The sequence below is a fragment of the Dicentrarchus labrax genome, unplaced genomic scaffold (assembly GCF_905237075.1).
Source record: "Dicentrarchus labrax unplaced genomic scaffold, dlabrax2021, whole genome shotgun sequence".
In the NCBI taxonomy this organism is placed as follows: Eukaryota; Metazoa; Chordata; class Actinopteri; family Moronidae; genus Dicentrarchus; species Dicentrarchus labrax.
This window is the reverse complement of record NW_026136701.1, coordinates 8,377,798-8,404,230: the sequence shown is the minus strand read 5'-3', so window position 1 is coordinate 8,404,230 and position 26,433 is coordinate 8,377,798. Positions and strand designations below refer to the sequence as shown.

At 40.4% G+C, this 26,433-nt stretch overlaps 1 protein-coding gene across 2 annotated transcripts in view; it reads left to right on the top strand.

Moving 5' to 3' along the window:
- LOC127368363 (low-density lipoprotein receptor-related protein 8-like) overlaps positions 1–25,869 on the top strand; it is a 75,958-nt gene extending 50,089 nt beyond the window's left edge. Inside the window, exons 7-18 of one of the 2 annotated variants that reach the window (XM_051409168.1) lie at positions 189–311; positions 4,199–4,318; positions 5,017–5,142; positions 8,439–8,610; positions 10,274–10,498; positions 12,215–12,333; positions 12,749–12,888; positions 16,394–16,535; positions 17,301–17,453; positions 19,996–20,286; positions 21,208–21,276; positions 23,188–25,869. In XM_051409168.1, the coding sequence (XP_051265128.1) occupies positions 189–311; positions 4,199–4,318; positions 5,017–5,142; positions 8,439–8,610; positions 10,274–10,498; positions 12,215–12,333; positions 12,749–12,888; positions 16,394–16,535; positions 17,301–17,453; positions 19,996–20,286; positions 21,208–21,276; positions 23,188–23,510 (2,003 nt within the window). In that variant the 3' untranslated portion in view covers positions 23,511–25,869. Of the gene's footprint in view, positions 1–188; positions 312–4,198; positions 4,319–5,016; positions 5,143–8,438; positions 8,611–10,273; positions 10,499–12,214; positions 12,334–12,748; positions 12,889–16,393; positions 16,536–17,300; positions 17,454–19,995; positions 20,287–21,207; positions 21,277–23,169 lie in introns of both variants that reach the window. The other variant, XM_051409158.1, reaches the window with a different exon arrangement.
- Positions 25,870–26,433: the final 564 nt, after the last annotated feature.

Below are 26,433 nucleotides of genomic sequence, written 5' to 3'. Positions count from 1 at the left end.
CCATCATAATGCAAAATTATTTTTGGCTGCCACTTGTTTCATGTGATGCCTTCAATAATCTGGGGAACCACTGGAGATATTCAATTTGACTTTGAGGTTCTGAATCAGTTTGCAATAACTCACGCAAATACATGTTCATGCAATTTATAGTGTAGATGCTGATCTTATCTTCTGCTTTTCTGTTGCAGCCACCAAATGCGAGGGACCCCTGAAGTTCCTGTGCAAAAATGGAGAGTGCATTGATAGCTCCAAGGTGTGTGACTCTGTCAAGGACTGCAAGGACCGATCAGATGAGCCTAAGAAAGAGTGCGGTAAGAGTGCTTTTTCTGCACACCTACTTGGTTGTAACCTTGTGTCAGCTGTTGACAAAAGCTATTTTACCCTTGATACAAATGAACTTTATTTATTACTTTTCGTCTGGTGTACTTCTACTTCTTAATATCCCAGTAGTATGAAATGAAGGAAAATGTGTGTGTCAGCACAGCTTTTGTCTCAGCCCCGTCCAATGAGGAAACATGTACATATCTATTGTAAAGGGATTCAAGCATTTAATGTTGCAGCATAATCGTGTTTGCCATAACAAAATGCGACTACCTCCCTCCTATTACCTTCCATTTCAAAGGCTTCGGATGCGCACTCAAATTAGTAGCAGCCTCCGTTGATCAGAACAAGTGCCTGCATGTACTAATTACCATCAAGCGGTAGAAAAAGGTGTCTTCTCCTCTGCAATAATCTCTCCTCCTTTCTGTATTCCTTCATCTCTAAACCTATTTTATTGACCACAAGTAAATGAAAGTGATGTCTGGGTTAAAGAAACAGAACACTGTGTTTATTACTTTCCTTCTGTGTTGAAGAACTCAGTAAGTTCTTAACGTTTCTGAGTGACAAGCAGACATAAACTCATAAAATGACATTTCCTCAGAGGAGCATACAGTTGAGAAGTGAAAAGTGACAGCTGACAGAGTAGACTGACCTCTGCCAGGGACGGAAATTGCAAGACCGAAACAGGTATTCCAGAGAGTAATTCTCCTTTACCTCCATTTCTTCCTCTGTCTCTCTCCCAATATGTCTCCCCCCCCCCCCACACAGGTCTTGTTCTCAGCTCATTAAAAGCGTGTCCACACACACCTAGCTCATCGCTCTGCTTGCTCAACCATTTACTCGCAAGATGTTTCCCAACCAAAACACACACACACAAAAATACACACAGAAAGACAATAATACTAGCCGCTGCTCTGAAACACACTTGTACGTAGATGTTCAGTGTGATTGCATTTGCAGCATCAGCCTTACATCAGGGGAAAATAAAAACAATGCCTTTCTCTTTGTGTGCAAGCAAATGTTTTTCTGTGTTTCCCATCTCATTAGAAATAATGGCATATTACCACAGTACTGACTCATTACTTGGCAGACCATTCATTTCTTAACACTGCACCATCACTTCCAGCCTGTGCTGAGGGGAACGGCTGAAAATAGGTAGTACATAATGGGTTACCATGGTGAGAGATAGAGAAAGAGAGACGGAGGTGGGAAAGAGAAGGAGAGATGACATGCTGGTTTGCCCATGGGAAGGGAAAAGTGACCTCTAAATCATGGTTGTCCTTGCAAGCGGCCTGGAAAAAGCTGTTGTCATGCAGGGCCTCTCCTGGGGCATCTCTGTTACCCACCCAGCCCCTCTCAAAGAAACAGGAATGAGTGAACCCTCAAATACAGCTACATCACAGTCTTTCTTCTGTCTGCAGTTAATTCTGAACTGACATGAAGGGAGTTAACGGGAGCTTCTGTGAGTGGCAGATTGCTGAATTAGAGATGGGAATTTAATGCTGGCAGTTGCAGCGCTCAGAGCCTGCTGGCACTTACACAAAGCAAATTTGAACATTTTCCCACAAAAGTAACCTTCAGTCAGTCTTTGGAGAGTCAACTTTCTCTTTCTTTATTTTTATTTCACTTTCCTCAAAGCCCCATGGATGAGATGAACAGGTTATATTGGATCCCTGTATTCAGTGTATTGCTGTTAGTGGGTCTAACTTTGTGTTGTGTTGTTGAGTGAATGTGGACCACAATTCCCAGGTCTGCGTTTTATTTCTAGGCACAAGAAATGGCATCAGCATAACTTCCCTGCAATTGTAGAAAAACAAAGCATTCACAGAGTTTATTTTGCATGAATGCTCTTTGTGACTGTGTAGTGTGTAACAACATTAACAGCACTTGCCAACAGGGTCTCGTGTAGCATTGCAAGCTACATGGCAGCTGTGCTAGACACATGCCTTGTCAGTTTCTTTTGTTGAGTAAATACTGCTTTCATGCAAAGAGTTAGATGATAAAATTGACAACAGACAACTCTCATGTCTGTACAATAAATATGAAGTTGGAGCCAGCAGTTGGTTAGCTTAGCTTAGCACAGAGGCTAGCAATGGCTAGTTTGGCTCAGTCTAAAGGTAACAAAATCCACCTTCCTGCTCCTCTAAAGCTCAATAAGTAACACGTTATATCTTGTTTGTTTAATCCATAAAACAATAAAAAAAACGTGTTGTTGTGTTGTTGTGAGGAGTTATATGCTAGAATATTTCTCTGCCAGATGTAGTAACTTGTCCTTGCTATGAGGTTTTCAGGCAACCAGCTTAACTCCCAGCAAGAAACTATTTAACTTTGTGGCTAAATACAAAAAATTCTTTTCAAAAAGCCTATAATATGAACATATTTTTACTCACATACAAATATATTAACAACATTTTGAGAATATAACACTGGAAGCGTTAATGTGTAAAAACAAATGTAGAAATATATAGTTTTGTCAGTTTGTTGCTTATATATTCAACAAATAACGCTTCACTTTGGAACCAATGAGAATCACTATTGTTTTATTGCCATATGGGTTTTCACATATGAGGATTTTTTCTTGGTATATTGGTGCATAACAATAAACTTAGTATGAGAAAAATATAAATAAAGAAGAAGATTATAAAAAGAGGCATTATATACACATACATGGTAGTGGGAAGTTTGTAGATACTAACACACACGCTCTCAGTGACTGATGAAATAAAGCTCATTGGCTATTGACAAATGTGTTACACTAGATTGGATAGGATGCTGTTGACAGAATTAAGCACTCTCTCGTATTGAGGAGTGGGGTTTCTCTTGCTGTTTAACCATTTTTTTTGTTTATCATCCCTTTCCAGTTGTTGATTGTGCAGCTATGCTCAATTGTTTGTGTAAAAAGCAATGCCTGAGCACTGTTGAATGAAATGTTGGAGAGAATTATTGTCTGGTGTTTGTAGCTTTCACTCAGTTGGCTTACCTTCTGTGACTCATTCAAACTGTTTTCATTTTTTTTCGAACCAAGCATGGAAAGTAAAGTGTGCTGAAGAGCTGCTACTACCAAGTCATCGCAACAGCGAAATGATACAGAAATGCTACTGTATGTGTAAGCTTGCGTATGCAGTTTCTAGAGCAAATGTGTTTTGAGCAAAATTGTGGTGGAGATAAAGAAAAAAAACTGACCATAAAATTTCAGCCGGTGACTTTTGAGCCCTTTATGCTGTCAAGTAATTCATAAAGCCATTGTGTGCAGCACAAATCCAACTGCCAACCTATTGACAGATGCTGTGACCTAGTTTCAACTGAGAGTGGTTGTGTTTTTATATCTTGTTTTTTTTTTTTCAGCTTCTTTCATTCTCCGCATGCGTTTACATCACTCTGTCTCTATTTGAGCAGTGTGCCTGTTTAATTTAGATGTCCTCACTCACTCCTGTGATAGATTCTTATTGGACGTCTCAGAATCCCAGTTCACAGCATTAATCCCCTCTACACACATATTTCATATCCGTGCAGATGGACCTGAATCTCGGTTTAAGAGCTTACCGGGTGTGATGTTGTGTCTCTTTGATTCCTTTCTTCACTTTTGAGAACATCTGATAAGGATTCAGAAATGAGGGAAAAGAACTGAGTACAAGTGTTGAGATAAAAGGAAGATTATGAAGATGATATCCATTTTCCACACCTATGTGCCAGACATATTTACACACTTTTATCAAATCTCACTGCTCTTACAAAAATATTTTATGGTGAATGAAGCTGAGGCCTTTTTCTAATTCGAATTCTGATCTTTTAAATGACCTACTGGGCAACTATAATATTCCTGACTCTTCTGTGATTGGCTGCATTTGACCACTGGCTTCTTTTCTTTGTCTCTTAGGGCTGAATGAGTGTATGATCAACAACGGCGGCTGCTCCCATGTCTGCATGGACCGACCAATCGGCTTTGAGTGCCAGTGCCCCACTGGCTACCAGCTACTGGACAAAAAGACTTGTGGCGGTAAATTAAAAAACTTTATCTAGAAAGACAGATAGACAGATAGATAAAAAAAAAGTGGCTGCTGACAGAGCTACTATGACTCTGTGTGTGTTTGTGTGTGTGATGGTGAGTATGTGTGTATGTGTGTATGTCTGTGGTGTATTGCTTTGGGCAGCTCTCAGCTCTCTAGCTGTCTGTCTTTGTTTAATGTGCCCAGCCTGTCACTCCCACAGGGAAACTAGCACATTCATACTACTCTCTCTCTCTCTCTCTCTCTGACACACACACACACACACACACACACACATACATACACACACATACTATGTCCTTCACAGCCTTCCTCATCCTTTTAACACTACCGTTTCCCCATCACACCGAAGGAAAAAGCCTGAGATCTGCTGGAAGGCAGCAGAACAGAGAAGTCAACAGGGATACGCCCTGTCTCCCTGTCGACATCTTTCTTCCCATTAACTGCAAATGACGACACGTCTGTGTGTTTCTCCAGCACTTGCAGTTATAAATGTGCATATTTATTCATCCATTACAGCTGTTATTCTCAGAAAATCAATCCCATATTTACATTTTAAGAACTTAGTTACCTAGTGCCACTCACGAGGGTGAATTAGTCACTATCTGTCTCTCTCTGTCTGTCTCTCTCTCTCTCTCTCTCTGTCTCTCCGTTGAATGATAACCTCTCTTCCCTCTCCTTCCTGCAGACATTGATGAGTGTGAGAACCCTGACGCTTGTAGCCAGATCTGCATCAACTACAAGGGGGATTTTAAATGTGAATGCTATGAAGGTTATGAGATGGACCCTGTTACTAAGACCTGCAAGGCAGAAGGTGAGTTGCTCAGTGCTCATTGATCAACAATGCAGGGTGACTGAAACAGTAGAATTTAAGGGTTCCTATTTTGAGACTTATTAGTCAAAACTGTGATTATATTTATGCAGTTTATAACCCACATAGTTGCTGTTAAAACAAAAGATAAAATTTCCCCACTGAAAGTTTTAAAAGCTGTGTTGTGCTGTTGATAACAAGACATTCTCTCAGATATTGCGTTTGCTTATTAATGCAACACTTCACTCTCAGCTTTTGTGCCACTGTGTCAAAAGCTCCTCATCCCATAATCACTAACATCTTTCTGCTGTTAGGTTCTTATCATTGCTCTGCACTTGCTTGGGTACTTGACATAATTGCTAAATCACAAAAAAAGAAAAGAGATTCACAAGCATCACCAAGGCAACCACATTCGGTTTCTCCCAGGCCAAATCCGTCCTCCACTGTCCCATCCTATTAGACAGCTTCAAGAGTGACGGACTGATGTGTTAAACCATGCTGAACACTTATAATTAGGTATAGCAGCTCTTCAGGGGTACCTGGCTGAGTCACGGTGGAGGATAATTACAACAAATTGAATCTGGTCTCCCGTTAGGCTTGTTGACATGAGTTGTTAGACTAGTGGAGAACAAAGTGAACTGCTAAGAGGCCAATTAATTTTCTTTGACCTCCAACTATGGCCAAAAGCTATTAGGAGAGCATTACAGAGAGAGGCCAGTTTGTATGTTTACTCTTCATTTCCCCCCAAAATGTTCATTATTTAAGTGGCAGGAAACACTGAGTCAAATTAAATGTGGTGCTTTGGTCCCTGTGGCTGTCATATGCGGTGATTTCATTTCCCTCAATTAAACTGAACTGAACTCAAAGCTCAGCACTTGTGTGTGTGTGTTTGCATTTGTACACACTGTATATGTGTTTGGATTGTATCTGCCCCCTGCCTCTGTCTACACTTGTGTATTTCTCTGTGCATGACTGCCCAATGTGTTTGCTATCAGTTTATGATGGCCAGGAGAGAACTCTGTGTCTGGCTTTGTGTCAAAAGCCGCAAAAGCAGAATCCTTGTGAATGCAGCAGTTCCACCGGTTGTTTTGATGCAATGAAAACGAACACTGCTGTGGCAGCCCATAACACCAGCAGGGGACCATTTTCCTCTTAGAGGGGTTGGAAATGCTGTCATTGTAATGGCCAGTTTTTGAGAACACTTAGTCCTGAGCAGCACTGTCATCATTCAGTTTGGGCTGGGAGAGGAAGGAAAGGGAAGAAAGAAGGAACATGCAGGAGTACGATAATACAATGAGGCTACAACACACACTGTCAAAAGTGAAGGTGAAGCAAGCGAGCCATTAATGAGAGAATATCATATCTGCCTCCAGAGATAACTGGCTGCAGCTGCCATCCCATTACCATGTCAGAAAGAAGATAGGCTCAATATAGATGTTACAAGACAAAGGTGGGCTGTAGTTGCTAGCCAGAGTGATAAAACCTTCCCTGCAGGCATTCACTGTTAGTGTATCTGTCACCCACTTGGCTTTTTCCTGCCACAATTAGAGGGAACTAAACATAAAGACATGCTAATGTAAAAGCCCCCTGTTCAGGTTTGGGTATAATTAAAATGCATCCTGGGTGACCTTATCACTAGCGGACAGCTCTAAAAATAGGTGTGAATGCACCCAAAATGAGACATGGACAAATAATAGCTATTTTTTCTAGTACTGTAGCATGACAAAGGTACAAAACTATGTATGTACAGTACCTGAAATTAATGTTTTATGTCAATCTCTATGACAGTGTGGTGTTTTTTGTGTAATTTTTTATCAAGTATGCAAATATCCATTACGGTTCTCTTCTATTGCTCTGGCTGGAGGCAAATACCGGTTTATATTTTTAGCCATGCTGGCGGCATAGCTCTAGGAGTAGCAATGTCGGTCTGTAGGTCTGTCGGTCCGCCGATTTAGCCCAGACTGAGATGTAAAATTTTATTGATTGCCATGAAATGTATAAAATAATAATAAATAAAATCAAACACATTCATGTCTCCCTCAGGATAAATTATAATCACTAGTAATCCCCTCTAATCTAGCATCATCATGAGGTCAAAATTTGGTTTATGAGTAAACACTTAGCTAGCTGTAACTAGCATCACCAAGCAACATAGCTTCCCCTGTAATTAACATGAAAAGATACAATATTAACGCTTAACATGATTCTGTTTCTGTCTGTGGGTTAAACTTTGTTGCAGTTGTGCATTGAGGTAACTGACTGCCAGATTTTTTCCCCAGGGTGATGAAGTCATGGTTAAGGTTAGGGAGACAATGTCAGGGTAAGCCAATCAGAGGCAGAGTAGGGCAGGTCATGACTTTGTCATCCTGGGAAAGAAATATTGCTAACTAATCCTTCTTGTTTTGTGTTAGGTGGCTAAGACAAGGGTAAAGAAATCTGTCAGATTTAACTTTGTTCAAGGTTGTTTATTAGCCCTCAGAGGAAATTACTGGTGTGTGTGTGTGTGTGTGTGTGTGTGCATTTATTCATGTCTATTTATTTTTACCACCTGTGTGAAAGTTGACAGCTTGCTGTTTAAAGAGGTGCAGCCAAATGCTAAGATACTTCTGATCTATATTTGCAAGGAGAAGATAATAAGGAGCGTACAGCTTAATGATGCATGCAGACACACTGATCAATACAGAAACTATTCAGCAGTTTTTAATGAAGGATTATTGTCCCCACACTCTTGTTAGGGGAGGATATTGAGCTGTATCACACAGGCTTTGTTGTGTTATTTATCTGTGCTAAAAGATGACATTTAGACTATCGACTTCAGCTCTACAAATGTGCAGCAGCACAATAAGCTGCAATGCTTTTTGATACTGTGGTGAAGCCTCAGTGTTATTACTGTAGAGGAATGGCTCCATCATTCCCTGACACAGCATGGTCTTGAGTGCTGCACAAAAACATGTTTGATGCTCTTTTTGATGATCTGTGCAGCTTCTGGATGGGAACAGTTTTCTAATATGAGATACTGGCTTGGACCCTTCTTCTGGCCCTTTTCCAAATTGTCAAAGCTGATCTGACAAGCCACTATTGAAGCACTTCCCAATCTACCTCCCAATAATGTATTCCCCTTACTAACATTGTATTGATCCTGCTTCAGACTCTTTGCTAGATTGCTTTGAGCTGTGACTGGGATTGTAAATTCTGGCCAGTTAAACTCACCCATACTTGAAGTATGTGTTCATACTGGCCTTTGTGCCCATTTTCACAAAAGCAGTACGTCAAATAAATATTTTCCGCTTTGTGTGCAGGGAAGAGTCCTTACTTGCTGTTCACCAATCGTCATGAGATCCGACGCATCGACCTGGTGAAGAGGGACTACAACCAAGTGGTGTCCACCCAGAAGAATGCTGTGGCCCTGGACCTGGACGTGGCCAACAACCGTATCTTCTGGTGTGACCGCTTTCACCGGAAAATATACAGGTAGACCAAGAACAGAAAATTTAGTTTAGAGCAAAAAGCCACAATTACTAACCAGAAACAGTACAACTTTTTTAATTGGCCGTATTAAATATATATGTTGAATGTATTTCCTTCTTCATAAAACATTTGCAAAACCAATTTCTGGAAGAATTTGAAACCTACGTCGTTACTGCCACCAGCTCCAAATGTTGATCAGAAACCAATAAGTGTATCATGTCGTATCTGATGTTGTTCATTGCAGCATGAACCATAAATCCTACAATTCTTTATGCCTTGTTTATACGTGGCATTGACATGAATCTTGGGTGATCCAATCACAATTTGTCTTAGTGGTTGATTCCACAGAGCTGTCCACTTGTGATCCAATCACCCGAGATGCATGTTAATACCAGGTGTAAACAGGCTCTTAGTCTACTAAAAAGTGGTCATAATCTTTTATGTCTATTTTGAAATAATTCTATCAAAACGTCTGCAATATAAATGAAATTTGAATATATTAAGCCATACTTACCTCTTATTCTAACTAGGTAGACTTACTGATGTATCCCGTTTTTTTTCAAAGATGAACCACTGGAACATGTGAAGGTTTCAGTCAAAATGTGACATTACAAACACTTGATATGCTTAATATTATATTGTTGCACCCTAACATGATTTTCCTGCTCTTGATGTACTGAGCATCTACTAGTCTTTTGATGTTTTTGATATTTTATCAGCTGAGTTGATGGCTCAGGCTTGCTATCATTTTAGATTAATTCCACCGTTCCTATTGTTATCCCAACTACATTTTCTCCCCAGAGTGTTTTCTAATTGGAGCACTGTGTTCTCTTTATAAAATGGATGTTAAGAGAGAAGATCTCTGGGGAAACTAAAACTGAAATTCCTGTTCGGGAGCACAGCTTCCTGGCCCTCACCTCACACCTCTGCTGGGGTCAAATCATTAGCGAGCAGGGGCAACCCCTGAGTTAGGCCTTGTCTATTCTGATAAGTGGTCCACCTAAGAAGGACGCTAACCCCCGGATGAACCTGCTCAGCGCATGGCCCAAGGCTACAGCTCACACACAGACCCATTCTCCATTCAGCAGTCCCTTTACAGCACAGTGGAGAATTACTATACACATCAGTCGTTATGATACACAATCTTTAGGCTATTTACTTGTCCTGTCACTGTCCTGTATGTGCTTATATATCCACTCCCAATTTATCAAAGTAATGTACCAAAATGACTTTTTTATTTTTTACTTAACTTACTTCAGACAAACATAATTAAGCAAATTAATTGCATTATTATTCATTTATTCCTTCAGTCATGGTTTTCACTAGATTTGCATTCACAGCTGTGTTTGCAGTTGTTTTTATATAGTTACATCAACTAACTACTTTTTGGGAAAAGTTTATAAAACGTGTAATGAAATCATAATGAAATCACTAAAAGTCAATATTTTTAAAGGATAAATCTTTTTAGTAGGTTGGCATATAATAATAAGAATAGTGTATACAGACTCATTATCACAAAATAGGGCCCCACCAGGCAGTCAGCATTCTTCCACTGCACATCGATTTTGCAATAACATCTGGCTTGCTGTAGATCATGGCTTCCATATTCTCCTCCCCTCAAAATACTGCCTCCTCCCTCACTCCCTTTATGGCCCTCCCCCTGCAGTGCCTTCATCCATGAGGCCAGTGACCCCTCCCAGCAGGTGCCACTGGTGGATTCGCTGCAGGCCCCCGTGGGTCTGGCTCTGGACTGGCTCCAACACAACCTGTACTGGACAGACTCAGGAGACAAGTCCATCTCTGTGGCCTCAGTGGACGCCACCAAGAGACGCGTCCTCATCAACACCGACCTGAGTGAACCCCGGGCCATAGCGCTGGATCCCCACCACGGGTAAGGAGGAGGAGATGTGTGTACTTGTGTATGTGTGTTTCTTTGTCCATGAACACAATACAAAATGTATTGAAACCAGGCTCTGACATCAAGCATTGACCACATTATGCAATACCCAATACTGAAGATAGAAACAATGACAGGATCAATAGTTATGGTTGTTAAACAATTATCTATACTGGGCATTACAATGCTAGCATCCACTGACCTGCACATTTCATTTTGAACTTCAAAAAGTATGCTTATTAATAAACTGTACACAATGAATTTACATAACAATTTACAGTATGTCAGCATAAAATAATGTCAAACTGAGTTTATGTGGGTTACCCCTCCTCTGTATCTCTTTGAACATGCTGGCAGACACTACACTGATCTCTTTTTTCCTGTTCTATAATATTGAATACGATGGTCGATGACCCTAGATAGAGATTTGTAAAGTGATTTCAGCCAGGGTTCCCAGGGATTGAATAAACATAATCCTCTTCTAGAACCATGTCTAATGATAAACACAAGAGAACTCTTGTTGCTGTATGTGGGAACCCAGAGTAACAAGCCTGTGACCCATTTAGCATCCTGACTCAATAGTTTTTTTAGAAATTCTGTCCTAGATGATCGCTCCTAATCTGGAAAGCTTTATGAATTTGTGCCAGCCTGTGCCTCTGCAGCTTTTTTTGTTCTGGTGATCCAAACCCAGATGAGCACAAATATGCACAAAAATAAACTAAAATAATCAGGCGCATAGCCTAAACTGAGGCAGACACAGTGAGACATTCTGCACGTTATAGATCCAATCATAACTGCCCAGCCGGAATCCAGCACACACAGATTTCTTGCAGTGACACCAAATGAGTAATAATAATAAACATTTGCATAGAAATGATGGTGTAAATCATTGTGTATTTTTCTGCTGTGATTGCTGACTAATATTTCTTTCCAAGCATTCCAACTATACAGAACTCATTCAATAACAGCTTTTAAATGTGGTTGTTTAAACATTTGGGGTTTGGTTTAAGCCTACCACAAATCACCATGGCTGCATAAGTTTGCTTGTTTTCCATTTAGCAGAGTATTTACTCACACTGATGATGTAAATTAGCACAGCTAATTATGACATAATGGGCTCTTGGAGAGCAAAAGAAAGTTTCTGTAAACAAACCTGAAATATGGGGTGACAAAACACTGACAATTGCCAATAAACATATTTGGAATCGACATAACAATCCTGCAAGGACTAAATGTCCGACACTGACAGAAAAATACAAATTCAAGCAGAAGACAACTGAGAGATAACAGTGAAGTATTAAGAGCATTAGCGTGAAGATAATAGGGGTACTGCTTTGTTGGTCTTTTGACTTGTGTCTTGATTTTGTGGTGCTGAATGGACAGCTCTTGTAAAGTGCGTCGTACACAGATCTTTGAATGTGCTGCAGTTATCTTTTGTCACTCATGTGGTTTTGTAACAAATTTCATCCCTTTCTGTTTCTTCAAAACAACAGTTCCACAATTCTTACAGGTGATATTCCCAGACATCAAACTATGGACTGTATTGTCCCTGCTATAGTGTTCTGTCTGTTTTCAAAGCTATTTTGATATCCCCCTCATTTCCCCTGTCCTATTTTTTGCAGTCTTAAAGTTCTCTATATGATTCTAAGATTAGCACTACATGAACACAACATAATAACACAATAAGTATGTTTCCTTTGTTCAATCCAGCTTTATGTACTGGTCAGACTGGGGCACGCGAGCCAAGATAGAGAAAGCCGGGATGAATGGAGTGGACCGACAGGTGCTGGTAGCTGATAACATTGAATGGCCCAATGGCATCACTCTAGGTGAGAGGAGAACCGCTGTTTTTCAGCTCTTGTCCTTAGATTATATATTACACAGTGCTATATTTAACTTTTTGGGCAGTTGTTGTGTTTGAAGCACAGTCCTGAAAAAGAGCTGATGCACTTAATCAAACCATTGTAGGTAAAGGTCAAAAGTAATTAAAATAGTATGGGTAAATGTTAAATGTTGATGGCAAAAAATTGATTTATGAAGTTATTACAGTTTGAGTGATATTTGAAGTGTGTAAGAAGTTATAGATTGACACAGTAAAACTTGCAGCGGTGTAATCGTGGGAATCTGACATTTTAAAACGTAATCAATATCACCTAAAGGGATTTGTTGGTCAGAGTGCTTAGAGACAATCAATTCTTACTCCGCTTCAGGAAAATCTTATCCGTGTGTGTCTGTGTTTCTCAGATGTAGCCAACAGGCGTCTGTACTGGGTGGATTCAAAGCTTCACCTTATAGCCAGCGTGGACCTGAACGGAGCTCACAGAAGGACGCATATGTCGTCTGCAGAGAGACTGGGTCACCCCTACGCTCTGGCTGTTTTTGAGGTTTGTGTGCAATAGATTTCAATGACTTTTGTCTGTGATATCATCCAGCAACCCACATCTCATCATATCTACATCTCTCTCGTCAGCCTCACAGGGGCCTGCAGTGTGACTGGGAGTTTGAGTGTAATGACTGTTCAATTCAATTTACTGTATGCTCAGTTTGTGTGTGTGTGTCCTTGTGTATTCCCTTCTGGAATTGCCTGGCAGAGCATACTAAACAGAAGACAGTGAGGAGCCTAAAGCAACCCACACACTCATGCCTTGGTCATCAGCCAGCATTCCTGTGTGTATGATATGTCCATCACAGAAACCTAAATCTGGTTTTGTGCCAAGCCAGTGCTGCTGGTGGTTTCTATGTGGTGTGTATGTTTGTGCCTGTGTGCAAGCATGCTTTTACTTACAAACTCATGTCTGTTGCTGCAGCAAAGTCCCAGTCAGTTTCACATGAGTGGTAATGACATCACCCAGGTTGCTTTTTCCCCAGTGGGACTCCTCTCAAGGGGAGCTTGTCTCAGTGGGAGTATAGGTACAGATTTTATTCAGCAGCAGACCAGATTTACAAGCATGGGTTTTTGAAAATATCCACTTGGGTTTGAATTACATCCGTGAGCTGAGGGGTCGTGAAACTTGCACTGGGTCACCGCACTGGATGTCCCTCCTTTAATAGTAAAACGAGTAAAGAAACCTCAACTCTGCCAAGAAACTTTATAAAGAACAGAGGTGGACAGAGTATAGAGGTCCTTTATTTAAAGGTTCAGTGTGTAACATTTATGAGGATCTATTGGCAGAAATGGATATAATGATCATAGGTATGTTTTCATTATGTATAATCACCTGGAAATATGAATCATTGTGTTTTCATTACCTTCGAACACACACTCTAGATAAGGCCTTGTAGTTTCTCCTACACACTTGGAGGCAAGCTCAGGCAAGTTTTTCAGTTGGTTGCAATTTGCAGCTTCACCGCTAGATCCCACCAAATCCTACACACTGGTCCTTTAAGTAAAAGTAGTAATACCACCAAGTAAAAGTACAGTAACAGTACAGAGGTATTAGCATCATTATCATGACCCTGTTCAGTGTTTTGTCGTCATACTGGATTATAATACTGGATTATTATTGATTCATTAATGTGTAAACTGCTGTTGTAGCAGTTTGAGGTGGAGCCAATATAAACTGCAAACTACTGTTTATTCTATAAAAATGCATCACCTTTAATAGGGTAAGGGGTAAGGTAGCATAAAATGGAACGACTCAACTAAAGTACAAGTACCTAAAAGTTTGTAATTTAGTATAGTACTTGAGTAAAATGCATTATAACAACACATAAACCTCACTTGTTGTTCTTACAGGTTTAAACTTTAAAAATGAAAATACCAATAGAGTATAGAGCTGTCAAAAGCATAACCTTGAGTTTTTTTTTTTTTTTTTACTGAACTCTGCTGTTAGTCCTGCAGCCAGAACTGTAGTGTAAATCTTAGAAATGATGATAAATTCCCTCTGGTGTAATACATAATCGATCCGGGGCTTCTCTGCTCTCTGCCCTGTTGTGACTACAAGGTGACCTTCGTGTTCAGGATGTTGAACATACACAACCTCCGTCTTATTGAGTGGAGCTTGTTGTAGTGTACATCACATTATCATCTCTTTCTGACTCAATGACTGACTCAATATGCACATACACACTCGTGTGGCGAGGCATATTGTCTCGCTGCTCACTGGGGATTAGCCTGTAGTTTCTAAGGCAACCACAAAAAATGTCAGCTCCAAAATTGTCTTCTTAAACTGTTGAGGGAGTGAAATAGGGAAACAAAGCAAACAAATCAATTACTGAACAATATGCCTGGTTTAAATGTGCCTTTGAGATACTATATTTGGATCTAAATAGGATGTGTTTTAATCATTTAAGACCAAATGCTGTAAGGAACCACAAAAGATATGCAGAAACTTGAAAGCTATAAAAAGAAAACCAATGGATTTAATCTTCGATAACAAGTTGTCACAGTCCCATTTATTACATGCCTGCTGTTTTGTTTTGCTTTGTAGTTGTTGTTCCACTGCGGCTCCATTTGAATTAAAACGAATGTCTGAGTCACCATTAAACCTCTGCATATGCATCTTCTTGATTCATATTATTTGCACCAAATTAACATTCTCTCTCTCTTCTGCAAAAGATAATGAATCAGACTATGTGTGGGAACAAATATTTATCAGTGCATATTATATCACTCGCACTATTGTTCTTTCTATTGTTTTTTCTCAGATAAATTAGACTTCTGAGTTGTCTGAGCAAATAATTAACAGCTGTTAGCCCTGTGTAGGTCTCTCTGTTTAGGTAATTTTGTCCCCTTGTTTGTTTTCAGTCATCTGGACTGTATGTTATATTCTATTGTTCCTCTATTTTATTCATACACTTTCTGTCACCTGAAGATGAATACATTTTTAGTACAGTCTCTTGGTTAGAGCTAAATGCTAACATCAGCATTCTAACATGCTTACAGTGACAATGATAACATGCTGCTGCAAAGTAGGTATAATGTATTAGTATGTTAACATGCTGCCATTAACGCTAAACACAAAGTACAACGGGGGCGGATATAAGTTGTTTTCCATGCATTTGATTATAAACCAAAGCATTGGACAGGTTGAAATTTAGACCAGATTATGGTGCTTGATTAAAAAGTCCCTCCTTGTTCCTACAGTTGGATGTTTGATCTTCACTGTGCAGAATGATGTATGTGCAGAGTTTGACACTAGAAATCTGTGTTCACATCCATCTGCTGAAAGTGGAAAGTTTCTCTGTGCCCACTGAAAATCTGGTTTTAGGGGCAGTCTGCAAGCATGTATTATGAAAAAAGGGTTTGGAAGTTAGTCCTGGTCCAGCATGCATCATGTAGAAACTTGAAGCCACCAGTGGACATACACTGACAATACAATTCACAACAATTTACAGTGAAGTAGGAGACATCTTGTGTCCAGCAGGAAAACTTGAAAATGTAGAAGTAGGATTTTCGTAGGATTTATCTTCTGGGGACTAAAAATGTCTGTACCAAATTTAGATATTAAAATGAGATATTATTTAAATATATATTAGTATGGACCAAAGTGGTGGGCTGACATCCCTAGAGACATTCTATTGAAGTGTCTAAAAATGGTGAAGGTGCACAAGTCACAAGGTGCACTACCAACAGAATAAAAAGATTAATAAAATCACTCCAAGTTAAACGTCAAGTGAAATAAAAAATGAAATGCACATTTTAACAAGGTTTGCAAGCATGCGCTTCCAAGTTTCCCAAGAGCCACAAAGTGACCCATCTTCTTAAATTATTTATTGTGGAGATTAGTTATAAGTGCTAGTTGTTTGGCTTTCAGAGGTTACCACCCGAGCTGTTGGATTTTGGCTGTTTGCCAATACTCGCTCTCAGGTTCAAACCAAAAACACTCCCCTGACTAACTTGTTCTGTGCGTTACCCATATTAAGACAATGATTCTCCCTGTGTTTCAGGATCGTATCTACTGGACAGACAGGGACAGGGCAGCGGTCTTCATGGCCAACAGGCTGACCGGACAGGACATCCACACGCTGGCGGAAAACCTCAACGACCCCCATGACATTGTGGTCTTCCACCAGCTCCTACAGCCGCAAGGTGTGTGTACACTATGAGTGAGGGAGACATCTGTTGGTTTTCGTTCACTTTCCTTCCCTCATTGTGATTGTGTGAGCTGAGTCGCATCTCTGTGACCACTTTTCCTCTGTGGGTTTGTGTCGACCCAGGCAAATGAATAAATGATATGGAGGCTTGTCACTGGTGGAGTGATCAAAGCATTGGGAGCAGCAGTACATTCACACATCTGTCAAAACCGTGCCTCCAACCGGATTTTCTCTAACAGGACAATCCAGATTTGAGTTGAACTCAACAGAGCTCTTAATCATGAATGTGATAGCCATGTATTTCCTTTCTTGTGTGTCAGTTTCCATATCTATCTCTGCCTTTCTGTCTCTTTTTATTTCTTCCTTCCACTCCATGCCAATTTATATTTCAATCTTTCACTGTATTTCATCACCGTCCTTCCACTTCGATCTTCATACATCCCTGTCTTTCCCAGTTTGTATCTAAACAAGACTTAAGGATCAACACAGTGGAGTTGTGCCTGGCACAGTAGCACAGGAACTGCTTAATATTTACAACAAGTATGTTGCCAGTTTTGATTCTTTGTATTCTTTCAGATTTTGTTTATGCAAAGTAATGGGCTTTGTTGAAAGGGAATTCAGGAGTGTTCGCAGTGGAGAACAGTAAACTTCTCCTGTCTCTCTCTGACTCTCTGCTATCTCCCAATGTTAAATAAGTGATAATCTTATTTATATAACCGTAACTGTGTAATTCTCCATGTCTCCCTCTTTCTCTCTCCAGGCCCAGACAGTTGTAATCTGGGCAGTGTGGCCAATGGAGGCTGTGAGTACTTGTGTCTTAAGGCTCCACAGATTACCGAACACTCGCCCAAATACACCTGCGCCTGCCCTGACGGACAGGACCTGGGGCCTGATATGAGGGGCTGTGTGCCAGGTGAGCGTGTTTATGAGTGGTAATTGAGACCATTTACTAATCAATAGCACCTAAAGGGATTTGTTGGGCAGAGCGCCACGGTGCTTACTGTGTAGATAATCAGATTCTGCTTCACTTAAGGAAGCCCTTTTTTATATTCATTATATATTTATTTGTTTTTATTGGATTGGATTAAAAATTGTAGAGACTTTTATGCTGGTGCTGACAACTGCTTAGTGCATTATCCCAATGGAGATAGTGTTATCAGGAAAATAATAAATTCAATTATTATATAGCACTTTTTTACACAGTTACAAAATGCAACAATCAACAAAGCAAAACAGAAAATGCAAAATGTGCTGAAACAATGAGATAAGGCAGGAGAAGAATATTCATAAAATAAACATTATTGAGACAATTTAAGATGCATCTGGCAAATCCTACTTAAGACACAACACTTGGTAATCCTGCCTGTTTTCTATATTGTGTTATTACCAGCTCAGTATAAGTATAGTATAGTTTTATTCAAGTAAGCACTGTTATGCTTGAAGCGCATTGCGGATTCATTATTGTAGCCCCAGACTACCCCCTGACCAGGGCAAAAGATTTTTGGTTGTAAAAATATGCCTATATAAAAAAAAAGTACAATAAAAAGTACATCTTTTTGATAGGTTTCAGTTACAGTTAAGGGAGAAACATGTGCTTGTGCTTCTTTGTCATTCTCAGTGGCACAGAGGCAACTGCAGTGGACAGTTAACAGCACGTAACAGTTGTATTGAAAATAGGAATATTCGGGGGGCACCCTGGTGGCTCACCTGGTGAAGCTGCGGCCCTGTGTGCAGCTGAGGCCTTGCTGCGGCAGCCAAGGGTTTGAGTCTAGCCTGTGCCCCTTCGCTGCGTGTCATCCCCTTTCTCCCCCCCCATCATTTCTGTCTAGAAAAAGGAAACAAAATAGGAATATTGAATATGAAATGTGGCCCCCATTTAAGAAACCCTGCACCAAAGCACCAGCGTCTCAGACAAACAAATGAGTTCTACAGCCCACCAGACTCCATTGATAAAACCTTTTACCTTGCAGATCAGACTGCACAGAAACAAAACACAACTCAGCAAAACAGTCTTTGTTAGTTATTCCACTGTTCCAACAATAACCAGCTCTGGTTTGGTTGAAATAAATCTTTAATTCAGTTAAATGTGAAGATATTCTGGCCCTACATGGCTGTGAAACAGACTGCAATGGCTGCGACGTAATCCTTGGGGACAAAGGTGTACGACTACTAACAGGCTCAGATTGTTATTCCAAGTGTCTGACATTATGGATCCCTACAGAGATAGACATTTGTGTTTAAGAGAAAGATCCTCTTTGTTTAAACAGGAACAGCCTCTATATCACTAATACTCGCTACCAGACTCCATTGGCAAAAACAAGTCATTTTATGTTGCAAATCATTAAACACGCTTCTTTCAAACTGGAGAGAAACAAAATAAAACTCACAAAAAACATCTTTGTTATTCTTTCCACTGTTCCAACTATCACCAACTCTGGTTTGGCCAAAATAAATGCTCAATTCTCCCAGTTAGATGAAAGAAGAAACAACCTCCTCAAAACCAACATTTTCACACAGATGGACTTACATGCACTAGCGGGCAGACGCAGCTAAGTAAAGAAAACACAGAGAAGCCCAACACACAGAGCGAGTGTGACTGAATTGTTCTTTTTCAGGTCTTCTCCACTGTATCCTCACATAGCAAATAGTTGTTTGCTGCAATATTAATGTTTTAAATCTCATATATATAACCTTTAATAATAAATGATTAAATATTCTCCCTCTAAGCAGTATAGTTATTGAACATATCACTTAAACGATAGTTGCTAAGCAACAAATACAGGCAGTGGATACAATAACACGGACCTCTATGCAATGTAATGCAATCTACAACGACATCTCTGGAACACATACTGCCTTTGTATAGCTCATGATGTTGCATTATGATGTATGATGTCCATGCTATCTTGTCAAAGCAGCTACCCCCCTACAGCTGCTATGAACAGACCCAAGATCAGTTGTTTTCACCATAATTATAAACAAGACTGTTTCTGACTGAAAGAAGCATCATTAGATGCACAAAGGAAATATTTAATGCATGACTTAAAAGAGCACTGCTGTATATTGAGTTCATGTGCACGTTACAAGTACTCATTGATATTCACATGTTTGTTATGGCTCTTACAGCACCATTATGTCAATCACAAAAGATCACCACAGTCATATGTAATTTCATACAGAAATATCAGTGAATACATAAATATAAAGCAGTATTTAACTATGTAAAGAGGCTACAATCACTATCACTAGATATACTATGTTTTTATATATGTAGTTTACTAAATACATGAGAGATCTGTATATCTGTGCTCATCTAACTGGTTTGAACTTTGACCTTTTTATCAAACAGTGTGTGACCATTGTGGGGTTGTTTAATGGTGAATATTTAAAGTAAAATATAAAATACTCAATGTCTTGAGTTAAAGCGTTCTACTCTACTCTTCCTGTCTTTGCAGGAGCACCAAGAAGCGACATGACGCCGACATCCTCACCTCCTACTGGATTTACACCTGGCACCAGAGCCACAGTTGCAGAAGACTTCCCCCCTCCCTCAGGGGCAGTATCACAGGCAGACGCCACCCCCCACCTGACCACAGCTCCCTCTGGTGCCCCTGATCCACTCACACCACTCTCCACTCTTAAGCCTATGTCATCACAAGAGTCAAAGGCACTGGGCTCCCACTCCACCGCCACCGCGATGGTCTTCCCCACCACTCCTGCGGGGGACAGCAGCGTCTCTCAGCACTGTAAGTGGGCTGTGAATTCAAAATATGATTTTGTGTGTGAAGACACTGACAATACTACCACAAATACTCATAAATTCTCATTTAGCACAATATAAGTCCAGTGCTATGTGATTAATTTTTTCCATGTGACCCCCATGGTCCTCTATATGATTTGGAAAGGGCAGAGCGGCCCATTCAGGACTTAACAAGAGATCGGGCCTAATCCTCTGATAAAGTTGCACTTTCACCCGAGTGTCCTCATCTCCTGCCAAGTACCACATCCCATAGTCCTTCTCACACTCATAATGTATCTAACAACCTCACCCTCACTGTAATGATGACATTAAAGTGAGTTACCTACAAGTCCTAACAACCACGCTCGACTGACTTTAATAGGAGTGATGGATGGTATCTTGTCGTCTTGCAAATGTCGCCTTTTCCTCCATAAATTGTGCCCCGCGTGGGCTGTAGGCGGTTGTATGTCTGCGGGGACATGTATGCACTTGTGTGACTGCAAGTAAATAAGGGTGTTTGTAAGTATGTGATATGTAAATGAGTGTGAGATGGACCCTGGATACATGAAGTGTAGAAGGTCAGGGTTAGTATCAAGGTCGCACTCTGGCAAATGCCAAGCAACTCATCATTTTTCTCTACTCCTTTCATTTTTATTCCAACCGCTTTTTTCACTATCTGTCTCTCTTTGTGAAACACTCACAGCCGTGCATGCATGACCCGCTCCCCGCCTCTCTGTTTTATCGCCCTTCTCTTCCACCGGCTCTCCCTTCCTGCCTCCCCTGCTTTATCTCTCACTCTATTTTTCACACATTTTTTTTCATCCCGTGCGCTTTCTCACTCTTATCCTCTCTCGCTCTGCTGTCTTTTCTGACTCTCGCTCTAACTCCTCTCTCTAACTCCTCTCTCTTGTTTCACCTCTCTCTTCAGCTGGAAGCGAGCATTTCCTCCTGGGCGAGAACCTGACAGTGGCTGTTTTGGGAGTGGTCATCCCCATTGGTAAGTCACCCGGAGCCTTCTTGTCTGTGTGTGTCCTTCCACACTAAAGGCCTGCAGGGCTACATACAGCTGCTGTCTACCTCCTGCCCATGGCCACTGTGTTTGTAGTCCATTCACACTGACCCTGCTCTGGCAGGATGAGAGAAGCCTGGCCCACAGGTCTTCCTCGCTGACGTTTCTCAAGAGTCATATTTCTGTGAGTCTGACATCGCTGCCACACTGCATTATTCACTTCTCACTGTGTTGTTGTGTTGGGTTCTGCTGCAGCCAGACTTGTCAGTAGACCTTTAGTCTCTGTAGTTCACACACTCTAGTGCACTACTAGGAAATATTTTGTCACTTACCACTAGTGGTATCTAGCCACCTAGAAAGATTTGGTTTTATTTGCTCACGTTTTAAAAACCCCGCCCCCTTAGTTACTGTTGCTACACCTGTCAAGCTTTCTGTTCGTTTTCTGGTGACACAAATGCACTTTTCAGCTAGCTAGCTGACAACTGTTGATTTTGGCTTCAGAAATGACAACTGTAGCTAGTAGATTTGATCAGCTGTAGCTTGGAAGCTAATGTTTGATGGTTAAAAATGCCGTCTGTGGCTAAAATAGATAATACTCTATGGCTAAATATGTGATATTGTGCTAAAAAACTGTGGGTAAAGCCTCATGTCCAATGACAAAAGTCACTATCTTTACCAGCTGATGATGCATGTAGAAGAAATATAGTAACAGCATTGTTATTTTATTACAGTGTAGAGCTAGTAAGTATGTTCAGGAAAAATGTAAGGTTGGACTGTTATTTGTTCAAACATTGTCACTTTAAACATTTGGAAATGGCTTGAGATATGAGTTCTCACTAAAGTATTTGGCAAACGTAATGCTGTCTCAGATAACGGGTTACTGGAGTCTAAATTCTGACAAGAGACATGATGATTGGACAGTCACTGTCAATTTTGTTTATGGTCATCAGAGCATTGAACAATTACATTTAGAAAAATCAACAGCAACATCTTTCTTTCAGAAAATGTGTCCGTTACTGTCGATAATGGAACTCAAAGTAATATAATAAAATAATGATTATTTTAATTATTATTAAAATTATTTTGAGAAAAGTTGGTCCTGCTTTGACACCACTTATTATAGAATGAGTAGTTTAGTTTTTAGTCTAGTTTAGTTTATTTGCACAATAATACAAAGCAAAATACATACATGTAGAAAACAGAACAGTTCAGGAGACGAAGGAAGCAGGAAAGGTTTATTCGGAGTCCTCCCGTTTTAGCTAAATACAAATGTAAAAAATGGCATAGTAGAAACTGTAGGAAAAAAATATTTCCTCCTCCTCTGTGTATAAACAAGCAAACTAATAGAAAACCAAAATGAATCCACCAATTAGTTCAGATAGATTGTATATATGATTTATAAGGTAAATAAACAGTACAGGAGAGAGAGAAAAAGCACCAATAAAGCATGAAAGCTTTATTGGTGCTTTATTGCTGTAATTTAATAAAGCATTATTAAATTACATTGCTTATTCAAGGACACATTTGCAGAGGATGAGCTGCAAAGAGATTGTGATGTAATGCGATAGTTGAAATTTTTGCTCCCCAAGGATAGTTTAAAGCTAATTTACTCCACTGCCGGGCCACTAATGGTGTTTCCCACAGCTCATTTAGAGTCTGTGTTCAAAATCAGTCGGTTGGTGCATGACCCGACATTGACCTGATGTTTAGCCGAGCCACCCACACACACAACCTCTCTCTCGCTGTCCCCTGCCCTTTCTGTCCCCTGCATGCCTGTTATGCTCCTCTCCGTACCTCTCATTTCATGCCATGGACTCGTTATGCCTTGTTAACGCTCCCCCACTTCCCGTGTCCCTGCCGCTGTGTGTTAAACGCATGCAGTTCCTATCATTGCCACAGTGGTGTTCGGCCTGGTGTGCGCTGGAGTCTACCTGGTGTGGCGTAACTGGAGGCGTAACTCCACCAAGAGCATGAACTTCGACAACCCCGTCTACCGCAAAACCACTGGCGAGGGCGAGGAGGACGAGATCCACATCGGGCGGACTGATGGCATGGGACATCACACGCACCACCACCCGTACCCGCAGGGCGTCAACATGGGAGTAGTAGGAGCAGGAGGTGGCACCTGCCCACAGTTCATCGCCCTACCACTCGGGGGCAGCATGCCCGATCCAGGGACTCACTGGTACACAGAGCAGCCAATGCTCTCCACTGCAAAGTGACCCTCAAGAGCGGATTCCAGGGGAAGATGGCCGCTCAGGCACACGCACACACAGTGAGGTCAGGAGCGACTGGGACTGAGTTTGCAGAAGGGACGAACAACATATCATCAAGTGTTACATGCAGCCATTCACAGCCAATGTCCTATGCCAATTTCCATTTGAAAAACAGCAGAATTAATAAGACATGATTCTTTAGAAAATTGTTTCATACCTTTTCTGTGATGGAGCTGGATCTACTTTTTCTCCAGTAAATGTTGAGGATTAATTACAGGATTATTAATGTGTTATAATGTGTTCTCAGCATTGACCTTAACTGGAATATGGAGTCAGACTGGTTCCTGTTTTGAGTCTTTTGCATTGAGATGACTGAGTGCGGTGCGTGCTGTGTGTCTTATAGTTTGTGACGGGGGCCAGCAAGAGGTTCTCTTTTTGTCCTTTGATGTATTAATTTGGGATTTTTGTTATTCCTGGTGGGCCGTTGAGCTCTGGGAACACTGTTTAGGAAGGAGTGCAGAAACTGGGACAGCATCTGCGTTGATGGGACAATCTGTACAGATTCGTGTTAGAATCGATCACAATGTCATGTCATAACGGCCAATACTGGAGCTGTCTTTTGCAGTTAACATTTTCCTGGATGGGCTTTCTTTTGTAAGATTTTTCTTTTCTTCTTAAGCTTTTAAAGAACAGTTACCACCCACATTATGTGCTTTCTCTCTGGTTCAGAGGCAAAGGGTTAGTTGTCTAACATTTCACAGTGCAGCTGAACTCTGTTGATTTGGGGGGTTATGTTTATTTGACCTCCCAGAGAGTGCAGCAGTGTTGCAGACTGAAAGAAAGAAGAAGAAAATGGAGTTATACAGTATTTAGATATTTGTTTTGTATAAGCAGACAGGCTGGAAGGTTAGGGAGAGTTGTCTTCTTTATTGTGACTTGTTTAGGTGTTAAAAGGTTTGAGAAAAGCAATAGATTGCAGTTTTTAGTCAGGCTGCAGTGTTACATGGTTGACAAAAATCCTCAAGTGTTAATAATTTTATTTGATCACCTGCTTTTGACTGTGACAAATGCACACATAAATACACAAGGGATGAAGTGATAGCAAATTCACGCTGCTCTCCAGAGGACGGAGACAATGTGCACTTGCCCTCAGAAAACACAAACAGCATGCATAATTGCTCACCAGCTGACAATGCAGCCATTCATTGTTTCAGGCGAGATACACACACACACACACACACACACACACACACACACACACACACACACACACACGTATGCACGCACACATTCGCAAAAGCAAGCTGGATTCCAGAGCCTCCTCCTGAGAATCTGAGCAGATAGTTTTGGATAGTGCCATGTGGGAGGGCCCAGCTGGTGGCTGCATGATGAAAAAGAGCCGTCATGTGATGTAACCACAGAAAGCAAAAATCAGACTGTGATGTAATGAGGTTGAGACCAAATTGTCCTATCAGTGAACATGTTTCATGCTGGTTTAGTCCGTCATTAACTCTGTTATGCCATTCATAAACCTTGAAAGTCTCTGTATGTGTGCGTACTTGCGTGTGTGTGTGTGTGTGTGTGTGTGTGTGTGTGTGTGTGTTCATTATTATGCATGTGTGTGCTAATGTTCATCCCACAGCCATATTTGAACTGTTTGTATGCTCTTTGTTGCACAACCCTCTTAGAATGCCTTCTGTATTGTGTTGCATGGAAGAAAACAGTGTATGAAGGTGTGTGGATACACAGGTGTGTAAGTGTGTGTGTGTGTGAGAGAGAGTTGTATGTGTTGACAGTGTATGACACTGAAGAAGCTTTGAGGGTGCTTTTTGATTCATTGATTTGTAAATATGTTTTCATAAGGTTTTTGATAATGTATTATACAATTATGTAAAAGAGAAGATGTACATAAGATTTTAGATAAAGTGTTGACAGGTATATTAATTTATTTGTATAAACGAAGAGCACTGCATTCCCTGATTGTAAGAAATCTGAATTATCCACCAAAATGGTTTGTGTTGTTTCTTGCTGTGCATCATTAAGCATTCTTTTTTGTGTGCAACTCTTTTTTTCTGTGTGAGCCCACGTAAAACATGGTGTCCCCTTTCTGAAAAAATCCCACATCTTTCACGCTTCCCAACCTTGGTGTTAATGGGACGATTGATTTTTGTTTATTTGTGCCTTTTTTGTTTACTTTTTGATTTCCCCCTCGTATTTTTCATCAAAAGGACAGGGATCAGCCAACTACTGTACATGCAAAGATGAACGGCATTAAGACCAAACTGGTTCCACTTTTTGATTTTCTGTAATGGATTACTTTTGAATATCTCTATATATTGATATATAAAATCTGACTGAAAAATTCCTTCATGTGTGCTGTTTCATTTTCCTCTACAACATATCAAATAGCACACATACATACCACAGACCTACTGCTTTTTAGGACAACAGTTGAGTGTTTGTTAAGATCTTCAGAGTGAGTCTGTGTACTGTAATTTACACTGAACTGTGGCCACAAAGACCACAAATAGCAATAACAGATTATTGGCACGTTTCATTTTTCAGTTCTCTTAAATCCGTTGCTTTAAAGCAGCACTTATCATTTTTTAAATATTAGCAATGGGTCAAGTGACAAACTTAGATTTTCCCCAACTCTGCAGTCCCTTTCAGCTCCGTGGATCTTTAAAGTCTGTTGCAGCTCTTTATTTTGATGAACCAAATGTATGCAAGACCAATAACAAAACTCGAATTGTGTGTGAATATTGGACTTACATTCATTACATTGCTGGTAATTGTTGGCAATATTTATAGCTATACCTATATATATAATGGTCATATGTCAAATGTGTGATTGTATGCTTGTTCTGGAATTCTGTCCACAAATGGCACAACAATTCAATTTAGTTCAATTAATTCAAAAAACAACACA